We start from the raw sequence: 17350 nt of genomic DNA on the forward strand, positions 1-17350 counted from the left end.
TTTCCCAGAATTACCCGTAGTCACCCAGAGTCGTCCGGAGTCGCTCGGAGTCGTCCGGCGTCTGTCTCTGAGTCCTCGAAAATAAGATCTGTATACGAAGTGTATGGTCAAAAACAAAACAAAAAAACCCTTATCAAAAGCACATTGCAGCGTACGGATCCAGCCGACTACGAACGACTCCGGACTTCTCCGAACGACTCCGACTCCGGGCGGAACTAGTGATTCCCATTTTGCCAGAGCCGGAATCGGACTAACAATATTCGGTGTTGGATCGGAGTCGTAGGTGCGCTCCAGAGAGCACATCGCTAGTGGGTATAATATATCGAACGACATGATAACTATACTGTAGAAAAAGTATAGAAATGGCTTGCCACATGGGCAGACGGTCACTTAATGGTATAAGTGAATATGTTCTGAACTATTGTTGGGCACCGAAACACATAAATTCATTCTTCTAAGCTCATACCATTATGAAAACTACAAATACAAACCATCTGTTCCACCTATTTTCTGGACCCCATCCTTGGACGGCCACGCATTCGTTTATGTCGACGCACCCTGCGCTGCACATGCTGTCAGTCGTGTGCGCGGCAATGCTGTCAGTGCTCCATAGACGCGACCACACGTGTGTATGTGTGTGTGTACGTGTTTGCATCGTGCCGTTTTGCTTTTGTTCAAACGTCAAATTCCAAAAATCAAAATACACACCGGTTAACCGTCAGCTGTGGCAATCAGAGCAAGGAAACAGCACGAGCCGGTATTCATCGTGCGAATCGTAGGTAGAAAAGATTCTGGAAAAGAAACTGAAGATTTATGCGTTCCCGCTTTCTTGTTTCTTCTTGCAGTAGCTGTGATAAACAAGTAGAGCCATCGTGTTGGTAGCTCCAGAAGTCTTTGGCGTGTTTGTTGATAGAAAACAAAAAAAGTGTAATCCATTTGTCGACGGTTCACTCACTAAAAGCACGCGGAAAGGTAAGCAGACAGCAGCACATTGCACATATATTTAAACCCCCGAATTGTTTTTCTCCCTGTTGGGCTGTACGCGTCGTGCTCCGGCCAACCGGTCGCTGGGGACTCCGTGCCTGTGACGGTGCAGCACCGCTGTTTCATGGTGAGGTGTGATACAACAAATAGAAGAGTAGCCAGCAGAGTCCATCATCTTACCTGAAAGACTCCCGTGAGATTGCTCACGTTCAGTCGCCCGTGAACTTTCCCTGGTGCAGAGCATCAGCATCGAGTAAGGCACGTGCATCTGCATCCCACGAATGTAGGCCATTCTGTCGAGCGAGAAGTTGTATCAGGAGTTCTAAATCAGAGAAAGATTAAGAAGCAAACTTACTCGTGAGCGGAGACAGAGTTCCTTTTTTGGGAGCCCCACGCGGCCGCTTAGTTTGCGGGCTGGCTAATCCGGCACTGCCCAAGGGACCGCCACCGGCCTTTTGCCAGGGAAACAACAATCATTGGGAACAACTGTAGGGAACAACCTACATGAATAGCAGCGGTAGAAGAACACATGACAAGCGAGCAGACAGTATAATCGCGTTCTAAGATTTTTTACGGTTTACAAAAGTCTCATCGCACACACTAGCGTATTTATGAACGGAGAAGAGTTGAAATTATAGCAAAAAATCTATTTTGATACATGCAAGTTTGGTTCAAAATCGATTGCTTGCGTTTAGTGATGTGCTGTATGAAGCGCACCCGCGACTCCGATCCGACTCCAACCCTTGTTAGTCCGATTCCGACTCCGGCAAAATGGAACCACTAGATCCGCCCGGACTCGTTCGGAGTCGGAGTCGTTCGGAATCACCCGGAGTGGGAGTCGTCCGGAGTCGTCTGGAGTCATTCAGAATCTGCTGCAGATGGAGTCATCCGGAGTCATATGGAGTTGGCTGAGGTCGGCTTGTATAGGAAGTGTACAGTCTGTTCCCGAGTTACGCGGTTTCTGCGTTCCCGACGAATGCGCGTAACTCGAATATCCGCATATGTCGAATTTCACGTTTTTTGACTAAAATACTATTTATTACTCGCAGTTTTTTATTTAATTTAGTACTTTTATACACTTTATCATTTATTTGTCATGATTCGTGCAGAACATTCTAATATTTCTGGCTTTTAAGCGGTTTCAATTTGTTAGCAAAAATGCAATTTATACCGAACTTGAAGCAAATTGTACTGATTTGACATTTAATCTGTCAAATTTAGAAAACCGCGTATCTCCGAATCCGCGTAAGTCGAGATCCGGTTAATTCGGGAACAGACTGTATACGCAAAGAGAAAAACAAAAAAAACACAACGAAAGGAAATGTCTGATCACAAGCACATTAAACCACACGGCTCCTGTTGACTCCGACCAACTCTGATTCCGAACGACTCCACACAATTTTGGACGACTGCGGGCGACTCCAGACGATTCCGGGCGACTCCGGATGATTCCGAACGACTCCGAGTCCGGGCGATTTCGGACGACTCCGGGCCATTTCGAACGATTCCGAATGACTCCGGATATTACAGCACGGACCTACCTTCCGGAGTTGATTCTGAATTTTTCGGAGTCGGATCAGAGTCGACTCCGGATTTTGCAAACTTACCCATCACTACTTGCGTTGGTGATGCCGACTGGTGGTGGCAGCTCGGAATCGGACCTACCCGATTCCGATTCCGTGTTCGGAAACAATTCCGAAGCAGATACCGGAGCTGATTTTGGTGCCGATTTCGGAGTTGGCTCCGGAATCAGAATCGACGCTGGAATCGGATACCTGGTCGATACTTGGGAATCGCATTTTGCTCCGGTAACGGAATCAGAAATGATCCCAGATTTGGAATTAGTTACGGAATGAGAATCAGTTTATGATTTGAAATAATATGTTTCAGAAACGACCTAAGTCTATTCACATAAGGGCTTCGAAACCGACTACGGTTTTGAAGCCAATTCTATTTCGGAGCCAATTATGATTCCGGAACCAATCCCGGAGCCAATCCTGGAATCGATTCCGGAAAACCTTGGAGCCAGCCGGAATCGATTCCGATGAAAGCTTCACTTTTACCATCACTAATGCCGACGTACCGGCAAGTTGATGCAAATTAGCGCCGGACTGAAAGTGTTAAGCTGTCTCTACCGCATTTCTAGAATAAGGGAGTCTGAATAAAATCCGTTTCTGTTTGTTTTTTATTCAAAATATCAATAGTTCTGCTAGCGCATCCTCTAGTAACACAATATATCATTGTCGATAGGCTACACCGGGCTAGATGCATACGTTTTTTTTATACTTGGGTTTGCGATTTGTTCGGAACTGAATCAGTTTTAGAATACACGCGCAGTTGCAATTGCGATTATTTTCGCTGTTTGTGTGTGTGTGTTTTGTAAAACCTGTCAAAAATATGCCTGCTTGCGATCCCTAGGGCTTGTTTGTTTCTATATTTGGCGGACGAAAATGGAGAACTATGGAACTATCCCAGAAAACAGCAACACTAAACCAAAGAAACACGCGGCTGCAAACGTGAGCCGCGCTCTTGCTGGACTATTTTTGTTTTTTTGGTTTTTTTTTTGTTGGACGTTGTAAAGAATTTTTTTACTAGATTCAATAGGATGGGGGTTTGTTTGTGTATCTTTGTTTGTCCATGAAAGAGAGGCAGAGAGATAGTAAGAGAAATATCTTGTTTTAGTAAAATTGGCTTTAAAGGGTTTGTTTAAATGCGTTCCCGTTTTTTTCGGTTTAAATTGGAATTTTATATCAATTTCAATTTATATCTCGGCTATTTTGCCCGGTTTTAATTTAAGTGTAGTTTTTTTTTGTTGAGCTTGCGTTTACACGTAAGCTCTCGCCTACGCCATCCTGCAGTTGATTAATAAGATCGTAAATTTAGAATATAGTACCCTTTCGTTTGTCCATCCATCTAATATTCGAATTTAGTGTTTGTTTTTTTTTGTTTTGGTTTTGGTTTATCAATTACGCTACAACAATTCTTTTCTCGTTATTCTAATTACCTTTAGTCACCTCCACCTCGCTCTATCTGTCATTGTTTCCAACGTAGTTTTGCTGCACACTCTACTCATTCTATAAATGCTCTATAGACTGGGCAAAGTTTCCCTTCCTCCCCCTTGCCTTGCCGTGTGTTGGCTCGCGGCAAGCCTCGCGCACGAACTCGCGTGTTGTGTATAGTAAAATTGACATTCACAATTCGAGATTCTTCAACGGAGTATCGCTGCAATTTAAATGTATAAATTATATTTATATCTATATCTATATATATATATATATATATATATATATATATATATATATATATATATATATATATATCCCTACTATTTGACTAGCATTTAGTGAACACCAAATCAATCTGGAGGTACTATCATTTTTGACGGGGATGTAATTTCAACAAAACCTCCTCGACCCAAAACAAAATGCCAGCAAACACTGGCCGCTCCTGAAATGATAATAACATTGCCCCCGCTGCAGTCGTCCGGGAATGTGCAAATCCGCTGGCAAAAGATCCCGTAGCGCACGGGACCACGTGCGGGCGCGGGTATGCGCTTCTGCAGGCGCTGGTTTGATTTCGTTTTTGTTTGTTGTTGTTTGTTTTTTTTTTGTTTGCTTGTTCTTATTACTTCTCTTTATCTCTATTTCTCTCCATCTGTCTCTTGCTTTTGGCACAACTGTACACTTCTTCGGGTCCCGCTTGGTCCTGGTTGAGCAAAAGTAGTGGTTGCCAGGGAGCAGTAGTCAACAGACGCGAATAAAAAATCGTATTCCTATTCCGAACCTCTGGAGGTAATTCTTAATATCACTCCACTCACTGTCACGGGAGAAGTCAAGTGAATTAGCGAACTAGACGCGATTCATCATCGCCCACAGCCCACAGGGACGCCTGCCGTCGGGATAAAAGTCTAAAAGCAAAAAGTTGTTGTTTTTTTTACAGCCTTACGCTTCATACCCTTTGCAAGGTTCAGGACTGTTCATCTTCTGATATTGTAGCTGCCTGCAGTCTTTTTTTTGCACTCAGTAGATGATTTTTCAACTCAACTTCTTCAAGTTCTGCATAGAAAAAAGACCAAACACAGGTCATAGGTCTTAGGCTTCAACTTCAAGAGCTATGGTTAACAAAGCTCTATTGATTTATTCCAGCGTTTGGTGTCTGCTGGTATAATGTCATCTGTTTGAAGGCTGAGCAAAACCCGGCATGACCACAAACTCCTCTTATGCCCCTGAATCAACAAAAAGTTTTTGTTCTGATGACCGCAAGACACTAACACAGTCCATTTCGGTTGGGGAAAGTGATTTAGTAGTGTGATTTGAGATTTAAAAAATAGCATAAGTAAAGCATACTTTTATCCCGCGGTCACGTTCATTCTACGTTGGGTTTGGGCTCAACAACAGGGGGATGGGTAGGGGGTGGAATTAGACGTTACTTTCGCTTTGGTGCACCTGCTGGGCGAGGTGCTGCTGCTTGCTGCTGCCGCCGCTGCCGCTAAGGGAATGATGGGAGCCGATGGACAAACCCGGCCCATCGGCACTGTCCGCGCCGGGCGGATGGAACCCATCGACCGCGATCAGCTGCCGGTCGGTCGGATGTACGGTGTTTTTCCTGCGCCCAAACCCCCCGTTCGGGGACGAATGTTCGGCCAGGTTGACCAGCAGCGGGAAGGTTTCGTTTCGTGGCTCGTGCGCATTGGCCGTCGCCGCCGCCGCCACCATGACCACCGAGTCGTGGTGCACGACGCCACCGAGCCGTATCGGAACCAACGGTTTGATGGATCGCGCAATGGTAGCGGGCGGCGAGATGGAGGAGGAAGGCGTGCCGGCCGCTGCACTCTCATCCACACTACCACCACCACCACCCTTGCCGTAGAATACTGGAAAGTGTGACTCGAGCAGGCCAGCCTTCACCGCCGGCCCGGAATGGAGCGAAGGAGATTGGTAAACATTATTATTGTCCTCGTTTCCTACTACAGGTGGGGGCGGAATGGTGGTACCACTGCTGCTGCTGCTGCTGCTCGCCTTGCTAAACTTGAAGACGTTGAACGACGTGTACTTGTAGTTGTAACACTCGCGGTGGTTAAACTTGGGACAGCATTTTCCGCCCGCGGCCGTCCGACAGGGACAGGCCGGGCAGCTGGAGATGCACCGGGCGGTGCTGTTACCATTGGGATCGTCCACCGCAGCCGGCGCCCTGCTGCCACTGGCAGCGACGAGCGGTGCAATATCCTTCTCGCTGATCGTCGCCAGCAGCCCGTTTTCCTCGAGCGAAGTGGAGCCGGATGCCGCCACTACCGCTTGCTCGTTGTCGTAGCTGTCCAGCGTGGTGCTCGAATCAGACGATGGTTGATTGAGGACGAAGATTTTGCCCATCCGCTTATACTGGTAGACGGTGCGAGCGTCCTCCGCGCAGGTCGACAGATTGCCGGTCACCTTCGGCGTGCGGCGCAGAACCTTGGGCGTGTGGAGCTGCGACTCCGCCGCGAGCGGGTCAGTGGGCGCCCGCTGCTGGCGCGCCTCCTTGCCACTGCCGTTGCCCGCCGCCCCTCCCTCGAAGCATTTGTCCGGCAGGGACATGCTGGCCCGCGAGCTGATGCTGGACAGCTCGGACAGGCTTTCCGGGCTGGCGAGCGGCGCCATCCCGAACCAGTCGTCGTGGATCAGATCGATCTTCTGCACCTCGTACGAGTTGCGGCGCGTTATGCCTAGGGACAGGCTGTCGCCCCGGACCGGGCCACCGGCCACCGGGGCCGGCTGAAACATGAGGTACATATCGTTACGCGTCGGGTTCGCCGAGGCGATAAAGTTGAGCGTTTTGCCGGCGGTCGGCGGGACGCGCGCGGTGGCTAAGATGGAGCAGGGTAGTGCTGACGGTGGTGGTGATGTTACGGCTGCCAGCGGGGGAGCCGCGCTTTGTACTTCCGCTAGGATCACAGTGGTCACCTCACTCGGGCCGGAGATGCTCTGCGGGATGCCGCTGTCGTCGACCAGGCTGGACTGGGCGCTCGGCTGCCCGAGCACCACGCTACCAGCTAGCGATGACGCCTTCGAATGGTCGGCGAACGGATGCGGCTGCTGCTGGTGCTGCTGCTGGTGCGACTCGCCCCGGTGTAGCTGTAGCAATTGCATGTTGGTAAAAGAAGTTTCCAGACAGATCTTATGTTGTGCGACAGGTGAGGCGAGAGTGGGTGGAAGTGTTTGGCTTACGGTTGACTGTGCTCCGAACGCTAGCGGGCCGGCCCCGACGTCCGGGGCGACCGGCGGTGGGCTAGTGAACTGTCGGTGCGGTTTTTGCGGTCCAATTGACGCGACGACCTGCGGGCGGAGAAGAAAATTTGCTTTTCAACCAGCGATGTCAAACACATTTGCCCGCGCGGGCCAAAATGCGACTGAAAATAGTATCATGGGCCGCAACCTAGTTTTATATAATATTCTACTATCGTTAGCAGTTCCTTTTGATTTGATATTGGGAAAATAGTTACGTTACAACAGTTTAACAACTTTAATGTAAAATAATTTGATTGAATCTAAATCACGTTTTCCAAAACGAATTTTGTAGTAGACTATTTTCAATTGGACATAGGCCATATTTTCAAATTGGTATAATTTTGTGCCACCTAACAAGGTTAAGTACCCAAATAATGGCAATAGCTAGCAAAAGCTTAAAATCGTTTGTAAAATCCTATCAAAAGTAACACGTGTTTTTGGTGACATCTAATTTCAGCTGACTTCTAAACATTTTGTAGAAGTACAAGGTTCTAAGCTGCAACGATCAGTGCTGCAAAATATCACAGTAAATGTCATCAAAAAATCTGAAACAAAATCTATGTCAGCGTCACGTACTCAATTGTATAATACCCAGCGGTGGTACTCAAAACAATTGGTGTGACCAATACAAATTTCGTGATATTTTTGCGACCATCGCTAGGTCAGTCACTTTGTCATGACTTTTTTTTACTGTGATCAGTTCTGCAAAATGTCACTGACATAGTCATGACAAATTCAGGCTGAAACAAAATCATTTCAGCGCCACGAGCTGTACTGTGATGATCAGATGTGAGACTCAAACAGTTAGTGCGATCATCACATCCTTGGTGACATTTTTTGCAACCAACTCTTGGTCAGTCACTTAACCGCGAAATTTTGTGTTGGTGATCATCACGATAGCCATAGGAGATATGCGGTGCGAGTGAGTGGTTCCAAGAAATAAAATGAGCATGGTTTCGCGCTCTGTTTGACCCGACAGGCCATCAAACCAAACAGAGCGAGAAACCATGCTCATTTTGCTGCTTGGGACTACCACCGACAGAAAATATCGTGTCCGAGTGAGTTACCAAGAGTTGGACGTCAGACAAAATGTCACCAAGCATGTTATTGATCCACCAACTGTTTGTGTCTCACCTCTGATCATCTCAGTTGTGTACGTGATCTGACTTAAGCTTCGTTTCAGTCATGAGTGTTGATGACTGAAATAATGACATTTGGCAGCACTGTTCACAGCCAGAAAAAAATCATAATTATGCTTGCGGCGGCATTAAGCTCAGCTTATCAGGCAGAGTATCTGGTTTGACTCAAGCATGTCGTGTTCGGTATGTCATGATGCACTTTCATTGAGTATCAGCAATGAGCATCAAGCTACCACGGATATGTTCTTTTTTTTCGTTGGTGAACATCTCGTGATGCTTATGACATTTTACAGCACTAGCAACCATGCCTAAAGAGGGGTTCGGCCTGATACCTTCCTAAAACAATATGCAAAAAAGTATTGTGTATTGTACTTGTGTTTTTTATTCCCATTGGATGAGCGATTTTGTTTAATTTGTAGAATACTTTTGCTTATAGAAATTGTTCTTTTGGTCTCCAAGTACCCTTATTGCTTGTTTAAGTATAAAAAAGTAATGTTCCAAATCCAAATTTCCAAAATTGTGTGAGTTTGAAGCTCAACAACTAGCTTTCCGAATTTTTCAAACTAATTTTTTTTAAACGAAATTAAAAATATTTTTTATTAATTTTGCTACCATTGAACAAAATCAAAGTGACCGGAATTGAATGCTCGTTTTGCGCGTAATACACATGTTTGATTTTTATTCTACAATACAAACATTTTTTGGTTTCACCTTTTTTGTGTACATACATGCAAACAGATAAGGAAGGGGAAAATATCGTTAAGGTTTTGTGACGATGAACAGTCTGACAATTAGTTGAAAAACCTGCAAAGTTGAAAATATTTTCATATCCGGCATTGCCTGACATGTGCTGTAGAAGAAATAAAGAAAAATAGATAAAGCTGTAGCTAGAGCGGTCGCGGGCCACACTAAAAGACCTAGCGCGTCACCAGTTTGATATTTCTGCTTTAAACGTTTACACTACCATATAATTGTGTTCCCTTTTCCCGCTCTTTTTTCGGTTTTCTCGCCAGATGAACACCGAACCAGAACCGATGGATACGGACGAGGTACCGGAGTACGAGAGCAGCTCATCCAGAGACGCAAACCGGGTCCCGCGAGTGCGATCATCCTGCAGCATACGGAAGTTAAACGTGCAGCCGAAAAAAGACGGCAGACGGTACACCAACAACAACTCGCCTGCCAAACGTTCAGGCTCGATGGTTTGGAAAATTTTAAAAACGCTACTGCTCCTTGCTGGCATAGGCACGCTGGGCGTCTATCTAGGAGGCTCTAACCATTTCTACCAAGAGCTTAAGCACCAGTACCACATGGCGCACGAGCGGTTGGCACAGGAAATGAGCGCCCTTTGCTCGAAGCGGCCCGCCAACTTCACACCGATCCTGCAGGCGGTGGAAGGCGCGGTGATTGGCCAGCCGCATCTTGCCGCCGAGCTCGGCCACTGGTTTCAGACGGTGGGCAAAACGCCCCTCACCTGTGCACTGTTCGTAGGCGGTACGGGGGTGGGCAAAAGCCTGACGGCCAGTCTGCTCGCGAAGCACTATCCGTACCCGGCGAACGTCCTGCACGTGACCGGCAGCGAGTACAGCGACGAACGGAAGCGTTACGCCGCATTCAAGGCGACGCTGTTCCGGATACAGCGTGCCTCGCTCACGCACGGCAACTGTGCCCACTACCTGCTGGTGATGGACCACGTCAGCCTGGACGAGGCGCGGCTCGTGACGAGGATATGCGATCGGTTGCGTGCAATTAGCAGGCAGTACCATCTGCAGCTGCAGATGGTGTTTGTGTTCCAGGCGGAGGCAGCGCGCAAGCTGCGGCAAGCGACCCTGCTGTCGGCGTCCATTCCCGAGGCGCGGCTGTTCGAGTTTAGGCCGATCGGGAGCAGCGAGCTGGAGGAATGCATTCGCCGGGAAGCGGACAAGCTGGGCATGGAGCTGGACGGTACCGGCGGGTTCATCGTCCAGCAGGTGGCAAAGCAAATGAACGCTACTCGCCATGGCTGCAAGCCGGTGCGGGCCAAGTTGAGCTTGTACTCGCTGGAGCCGAACACTCTACAACCCTAAAACCGCGAAGGCACCATGCCTCGCGCCCACTACCTGAGCTGTGTTAAAATACATTCCCAACTACAAACTATTAGCGCGTAAGTACACACGAACCGTACCTTCTCTAGTGCTGCCAGTACGGTGTCGGGCATGTGGTCCTGTATCATCACCGGGGAGATGAGCACCTCGTCGAAATCCTTATTGTCGGCCCAAATCGCTTGGTACACTGGGTCACGCTTTTTCAACATTTGCCTAGCACGGAATAAGTATAAGCAGTGGATTAGCGAGCATTGCGGCGCCGGCCAGAGGTAACAGTCGCAGCGTGCACTTACTCTTCCTGGGCTGGATGGTGTCGAACGATATGTATGATGCGACCCGGCGGATAAAGCGGATGGTGCAGCGTGAGTGCAATCGAGTTGTCGTTCGGGTGTACCGTGCTCTGGCGGGCACTGTTGCGGTCCTGCTTGTAGCGCTGCACGTTCGAGTCCTTCGTCGACATCATCATCACGGAGGTCGGTTCCGGCCCGCAGCAGCAGCAAATCACCGAGCAGGCAATCGTTTTCCACTTCGGGTCGATGCTGCGCTGGATCGCATTGATCAGGTCCGCCCGAAGCGCCTCCATCTGGTAGAGCCCGATGCGCGGTACCACATCCTTGCCCACCACCACGGAGGTGATGAACGACTTGCTGTACTCTACCGCAGGCATGCTAAACAGGCAGGAGTAGGCCAAATTTCAATTCGAAATGATTAGCACCTCGCTCCAACGGCGTCTAAAGGCCGGGGTGCATTGATCGTACTCGCTAATGTAATTTTTGAAAACGCGTACGCCACCTAGCGGCGGCTGGTGGAAGCTAGAGGCTGGTATAATTTATCTGTCAAACAGTGACGACAGATCGAACGCTCGACGGCCTGATTTGTAGCAATTTATGGACGTTGATCAACATTTCAAACGACAGAGAGTCTGGTCAAAAATTGATGAGACACCAAGTATGAACAATGTTAACACATAAATTATACCGACCACTAGCTTGTGCTGGTTGCCGCCAGATGCGCTAGTGAAAATAAAAAATACACTAGCGAGTACGGGCAATGTACCCCGGCCTTAACGGCGACCTACCTTAACAATCCCCCTGGCGGCGAGTAGCTGTAGCAATGCAGTACCTCGTACTCCTGCTTCATCAGTATCGCCAGTATGGCCGCCGTACCGGCACCGAGCGAATGGCCCACCAGTATCAGACCGAAACCTTGCGTTCCCCGGGCCGGATTGTGCTTGAGGGCCCGTTGGATGAGATTCTCCTCCTCCAGCTTCTGCTTGATGTAGATCGCGGCCTGCACCATACCCTTGTGCCCGAGCCAATCCTCCCGCGGCGGGTTCAGCGGCAGTGGCTCACCCTCGGCATTCAGATCGGTGAGCACGTCCTTCATGCTGAGCGTACCGCGGATGCTGATGACGATCTTGTTGTAGTTGTAATCGATCGCAACGAAGAACGGCGTCTCGGCGATATCGACGTGATATGTAGCGTAGATCACCTCAACCTATTGGGAAGACGGGGAAGCAGGTAGATACGGTAGAGTAAGAATTACTTCTGCACAGGGGAGTCCGACGGATCTTTAAGCTGGTGCCACAGTACCTCACCCAGCTCCAGCATCTTTTTCAACGCCGCGTAGTTGCAGAAGCAGCAGTTATCGTCCACCACGTCGACCTGCATTCGCCTGCAAAAGCAGTACCGTAGCTCGGACGCCAATTGACATACGCCGGTGCTCGAGTGGCTCATCAGATACATGGGCCAACCGTACGCACCTTGCGCAAAGTACATGTACCGAATGACCGCCTGCCCAAACGGGGAGATAGTTCCGATTATGTAAATCGATCCTGATAGGACACGGCGCCGACATCGCTTACCTGGAAGTGATCGTAGTCTACCGGGTCGTTGAGGGCCAGGAACTGGGTACTAGCGGTAATGGGGACTCCCGATAGAAACTTGTGCGTTCCGTTCTTTTGCTGTGAGAAGGTGAGAACGGGTTCGTTAGCAATGTTTCGTCCCCCTGCCTCCCGTGTCTCCCATCGAACAGCCGGACGATCCTCCCTACCGCCCCCTTACCTGTCGCACGATAACTTCCCGCTCCAGCTTTTGAAACTTGCGCAGCAGCACCAGGCCGGCCACCACGTCCGAGGGTACCACGTCGAGGTCGCGAAAAAAATCGCTCAACAGGCGGGCAATGTCGGTGAACGAGTTGCGGCTGCGGTCACTGTTGCCCATGCAGCAGAACAGCAGCCGGCACCGATGGTCCCAGCTGTCCTGGTACGCTCGGATCACCTTGCGCTGGCGCCAGTTGCGGCTCCGGCTGCCGCTCCGCTTGTAGTTGAACCGCGACTCGGACTCGCGCATCGACCGCTGGTACTTCTTCATCTTCACCCACGACCGGCCGGCCGGATCGAAGGTGCACCAGACGGTTGTGAACATGCTCAGTATCACGAACAGATTGCAGGCGATCGCGGCCAGCACCACCTCCTTCGGTTCCTCGGCCGGGCAGGTCGCGTAGTTATCGCGCAGCCAGATGATGCCGGCCGTCAGCAGCCCGAGATCGACCAGCATCAGCAGGACGCGGGCGTACAGCAGGTACTGCATCGACGCTCTCGGCTCGGTGTCGAGGATGCTGCCCCGCATCGACACTACGCAGATGGACAGCTCCAGGCACATGCACACTGGGGGAAGGAAGTATGCAGGATGAGCAACAACAGCAACAAAAACGCCCACGAACTGGAATGGTCTAACGCTTCACCTACCTGCCAGCAGTATCATGTACCCGATCTGGAAGTACCATAGCTGTAGTATGCAATACTCCGCTCGATCGAAGTGAAACGTTAGCGTCATCACCATCAACACGACGAGCCTGGGAAAGGGTGTGATAGTTGCGATGATGAGCGGCGCCAATGCTGGGGGCAGCAGGTGGGCTAGATGCCGCGGGACACTTACCATATGAAATGGATGACAAGCAGGAACAGACCGGGAACTACGAGATCGTCCGAGCCGACGGACCATCGTCGCTGAAACACTACTATGCCGGGCATCTACGAAAGCGCAAAAACAAAGAATGGCAAAAATCACGAGAGAAGTGTTAACGAAAGCGGGTTATGTCGTTGATATTAGGTATAAGTTAGTGGAATTTAATAAGTTTATCGTTAGCAGAAATAAGACGACTCCCCAAAACGTGTATTACGGTGAGTTTGTTTCCAAAATCAGCGGGTCCCTCACTGCACGCAACATTGACTTGACATTGAGAAATGGCGCTGGCGACGATGGGTCGTCTTTCTGGCATCGATCGTCCTTCGGTTGGGCTGGCGGATTGATTGTCCCTGTGTGCTCTAGTTTACCGTTCAGCAAGAACAACAAAAAAGCGCCCCTCCACCCCTCCCCCCTACCCTACACCTAGGACGCAAACCTCAGCCTGGCAAAGGCAAAAGGTTTATGGGGCATTGTAAAACATGACATCATTGCTTTTGGCGCGTTACGTCGCCCGTTGAGTAATTGTGTGTGTGTATATAGTACTGCAGGTTCTTTTTTTTTGTGGACCATATATACACACCCCCGGCAAACGCCATTAGACGCCATTACTGAGTGTTCCAGCGTTGCAAACCATGCACATGAACATTAAACCGTTTAATGGCGTTTGGGATCACACAGAACAACAACAACAACTAAAAAAACCTTTCAAAACCATCGCCTCAACCCGGCGACATTTATCTCATACGCTTCTGTGGAAGTGTGAATGAAGATGGCTGCTTCTTTTTCTTCCTTTTTCCTACACTCTTCGTCCACTTTAATTCCTCGGGCGATGGAGGTAGTAAACAGCGTGGTTGGTTTATTGTCGCAAAGTCCTTAAGAGCAGGAATGCTCCTTTTTTTTAGGGGGCGCGCGACTAGCAGGTGGGTGTTCAGGAGCATTGAGAGACGGCTTGAGGCACTAGCTCCAAGACGACCTGAGCCATCCGCACCATCAAACTAAGGTACTAAGCAAGAGCACAACATTTATTGGAGTTGCCCTTCCACCAGCAGATTGAGCCGTGGACGATACCACTAGGGTCTGGCGTCTTGGAATAAAGATACCAGATGTTGGTATCACATTCCCTGGCACGATTCCTAGCGAAGGGATACGGACGCTTACACACGGGATGGGGGGGACGAGATCACCGCCGCCATTACTTACCGCGCAGTACGGGACGGTACGGGTTGATAGAGGGTGCTGATAGCGGTGCTGGACACAGAGGTGGCGGTGTGCTGGATGGAGAGTTGATTGGTGGGTGGTGGTGCGGGCGGAGCAGCGTGGGCAGGAGTATTACGACCACTTGGCGTTGGCCTGCGGCGGCACCATTGCTTCTCCCGCGCTGCCACTGTCGGCTCGTGGCGGTCTAGTGGTCGTCGTCGCCTCCGTCTCCGTCGTCGTCGTCGCCGTGGTCGTCCTCTGCGGGTGCCGGACCTTGCCTCTTCGCAACCTGCCACTGTCACTGGGAAGGTTGCGCTCCCGGTGCTGGGGAGCCACCAACAACCATCTACACAGCGTGGGTAGAATGGGGGCGGCTTGTGCACGACGGAGTACGGCCACTACACACTGCGCTGCTCGTCCGGCACGCTCACAACGGCTCCCGTTTCGCTGGCAATTGCCTTACACACGCCGCACACGGACTAGCTGGTGCGTTGGTCTGCTGCTGCCAGATTTTTACATGCAGGACGCGTTTCGATCTTAATGACACCCACCACCACGCTTCTTTTCGCTTTCGTGTGCGTTTGTGTTGCTGTTTGTGCGGGGTTGAATTAGGGGAAATATTGGGGTGCGCGGTTTTTTTTTTTTTTTTTGTTATATGGCTCGTGCGGACCGCGGAGACAAACCGAGCCGCTTTCAAAACGTGGGTCCACGCGGAGGCACACCCGGTGTGTAGCCCAATTCGTTTACGGGTAGGGATGTCGACTGACCGACACGGCTCGGAAAAACCGTCGTCCCACCAGAGCGTGTACAAGTGCACTCGCACACACACACACACACACACTCAGCCACAAATGCCGTCGAACGGCGTGTCGTACGCGCCACCAACACAAACGCGTGCGCGCGCCTCGGCAGCACAAGTGCGCAACTGCACTCTCGCGGTCTCGTACGTAGCGCCGGAGTACGGAGTAGCAAGAGACCAGATGCGGGGCGGGGTAAGCGGGGGTGTAGGATAACCGCGAAGGACAAACTTTCTCTGTGGCCTCTGTGGCGAGCGTGTCCTCTCACTCTCTCACACTCTCTCTCTCGCTTTGTGTTAGTTGGATTCAACGAGAGAAGGTATGGCTTCCCTTATCGTTCCGCTCATCCCTATCGTATGTCTGCATTTCTTCGCTTCGAAATGCTTATCAGAACACCGAGCTCTGTTGCTTCGTCTTGAACTGCTATACAGACACACACACACTTAGAAACACAGCAGCGTCGGTGAGTGTGTGGAAATGCAGACCAAATCACAGAGGGGGCATGTGCTAGAGTTTTAGATTTTCCACGCGAGGCCGGTAACCGGAGGGATGGTTTTTCCTTATCGCATGACTTGCGCCCTGCTTTCCTACACGTTGCCCACGACGGATTCAGGTTACACTAACACACACACACACAAACACTTCCGAAGGCAGATGGTGGAAGATAGATTAGGAAGATGAAAAACCAAGCGCGGGAACGCTGAGGGAGTGATTGAATTTTCGAATTGAGTTTCCGACGGGTTAATTGACTTGAAATTCAAATCTAAAAAGCTCGCTCGCTCGCTGGCTCGCTCTTTCTCGGGGAGGGAGCTCTGTGTTGTACGCTTCAAACTCCAACGCGAAGTGAATCCACTTGAAGGGTAGTATAATTCCGTTCATTCAACATAATTACATAACTTAACATTGTATAGAAAAAGGAATTCTAATGGCATTCTAACAAGAGCTTGTCCCAGGAACGAACCTAGCAACGTGTGTAGCAACTAGCTAACAATTCTAATAAAAAAAACATTAAAAACCGCAACCATAATTTATCCCTCTCTATACGTCTCTCTCTCTCTCTCTCTCTCTCTCTCTCTCTCTCTCTCTCTCTCTCTCTCTCTCTCTCTCTCTCTCTCTCTCTCTACCTCTCTCTACCTCCTCAAACAAGAAGCGGAGGAAGGGGTGCGTAGGCTTTTCCGGACGCCCGGCTCCAAGAGCTGATTTGACATTTTCCTGTTCATTTTCCGACTTCAATTCCGACAGCCGCTTAGCGCTGCCGGTAAGCGCACAGAGAAATGGGGATCGTCCGGTGAAGAGGAGGTGGAGGAGCATCGCACCGCGGGGGAAGGTGCGTTCAGGTTTCCGGGCGCATGGGCGCATGAGCGCGCACGAGACGTTCGAGCGTTTTGTGATAACCCGAACGCGTACGGTGTGCCACATTCGGCGTTCGTCCAACAGGGTACGGCACAAGTCGTATTAAATCGGCGAATTGTCCACGGTCACCCCAGCGCAGATCGTTACGCGAAGGGGGTTTGTCGAAACGATTGGACGCGCGCTAACCACAGGCAGAAGGTGGCAGCGCGTGTGTTTTCACCCTCCGCGCAAGGGAGTGGGACCAACTCTGCTGGCAAGCCGGATGGGGATAATGAAGGAATTGTCAACGGATCTTTGTTTGCTTTGCATGGATTATAACTTGTGCCTTTGGTTTGCGGCCGTTGTTGCTTGAATAGTCGCAATAGCTTGAATTCATTCTGCGTTCTGACTGTTTTCTCAAATGCAAACTCACTTGGAAACGTTACTAAGTTTACCGTTGTATGAATACAGAGTCTTCCGAGTCAATTTCCAATGTCTACAACATTTTTCTTTGCTTGCGAAATGTTTTTCAACAGTTTTCAACATTAATTGCACCACAATAATTATTCAAATTATGCGAGATGC

General features: G+C 49.8%; 2 protein-coding genes across 4 annotated transcripts; one reads left to right on the plus strand and one right to left on the minus strand.

The window, feature by feature from the left end:
- Positions 1 to 689: 689 nt before the first annotated feature.
- On the plus strand, positions 690 to 10555 carry LOC121594653. Of its 2 annotated transcripts, none has more exons than XM_041918190.1 (3): positions 690 to 775; positions 846 to 972; positions 9400 to 10555. In XM_041918190.1, exon 3 carries the CDS (start codon positions 9400 to 9402, stop codon positions 10450 to 10452), a length of 1053 nt encoding a protein of 350 aa, XP_041774124.1. In that variant the 5' UTR covers positions 690 to 775; positions 846 to 972; the 3' UTR covers positions 10453 to 10555. The 2 variants fall into 2 exon arrangements, with proteins under 2 accessions (XP_041774124.1, XP_041774219.1); XM_041918285.1 differs by having other exon boundaries at positions 732 to 775; positions 849 to 972.
- On the minus strand, positions 4283 to 16405 carry LOC121594550 (diacylglycerol lipase-alpha). Of its 2 annotated transcripts, XM_041918064.1 has the most exons (11): positions 14640 to 16405; positions 13410 to 13504; positions 13220 to 13326; positions 12534 to 13138; positions 12335 to 12433; positions 12063 to 12263; positions 11549 to 11967; positions 10764 to 11138; positions 10551 to 10683; positions 7188 to 7295; positions 4283 to 7094 (listed from the first exon to the last, which is right to left on the minus strand). In XM_041918064.1, the coding sequence occupies exons 2-11, from the start codon at positions 13502 to 13504 to the stop codon at positions 5403 to 5405; spliced, it is 3834 nt and encodes a 1277-aa protein (XP_041773998.1). In that variant the 5' UTR covers positions 14640 to 16405; the 3' UTR covers positions 4283 to 5402. The 2 variants fall into 2 exon arrangements, with proteins under 2 accessions (XP_041773998.1, XP_041773913.1); XM_041917979.1 differs by having other exon boundaries at positions 4283 to 7295.
- Positions 16406 to 17350: the final 945 nt, after the last annotated feature.

Source organism: Anopheles merus, chromosome X (genome assembly GCF_017562075.2).
Source record: "Anopheles merus strain MAF chromosome X, AmerM5.1, whole genome shotgun sequence".
NCBI lineage: Eukaryota > Metazoa > Arthropoda > Insecta > Diptera > Culicidae > Anopheles > Anopheles merus.

Coding starts and splice junctions, on each gene's coding strand:
- LOC121594653 (XM_041918190.1), top strand. CDS start 9,400: ATGAACACCGAACCAGAACCGATGGATACGGACGAGGTACCGGAGTAC.
- LOC121594550 (XM_041917979.1), bottom strand. CDS start 13,504: ATGCCCGGCATAGTAGTGTTTCAGCGACGATGGTCCGTCGGCTCGGAC. Junction 13,139..13,219: donor GTACATGATACTGCTGGCAG/GTAGGTGAAGCG, acceptor TCCTTCCCCCAG/TGTGCATGTGCCTGGAGCTG. Junction 7,296..10,550: donor TACTGGCAGCACTAGAGAAG/GTACGGTTCGTG, acceptor CTCCGCCCGCAG/GTCGTCGCGTCAATTGGACC.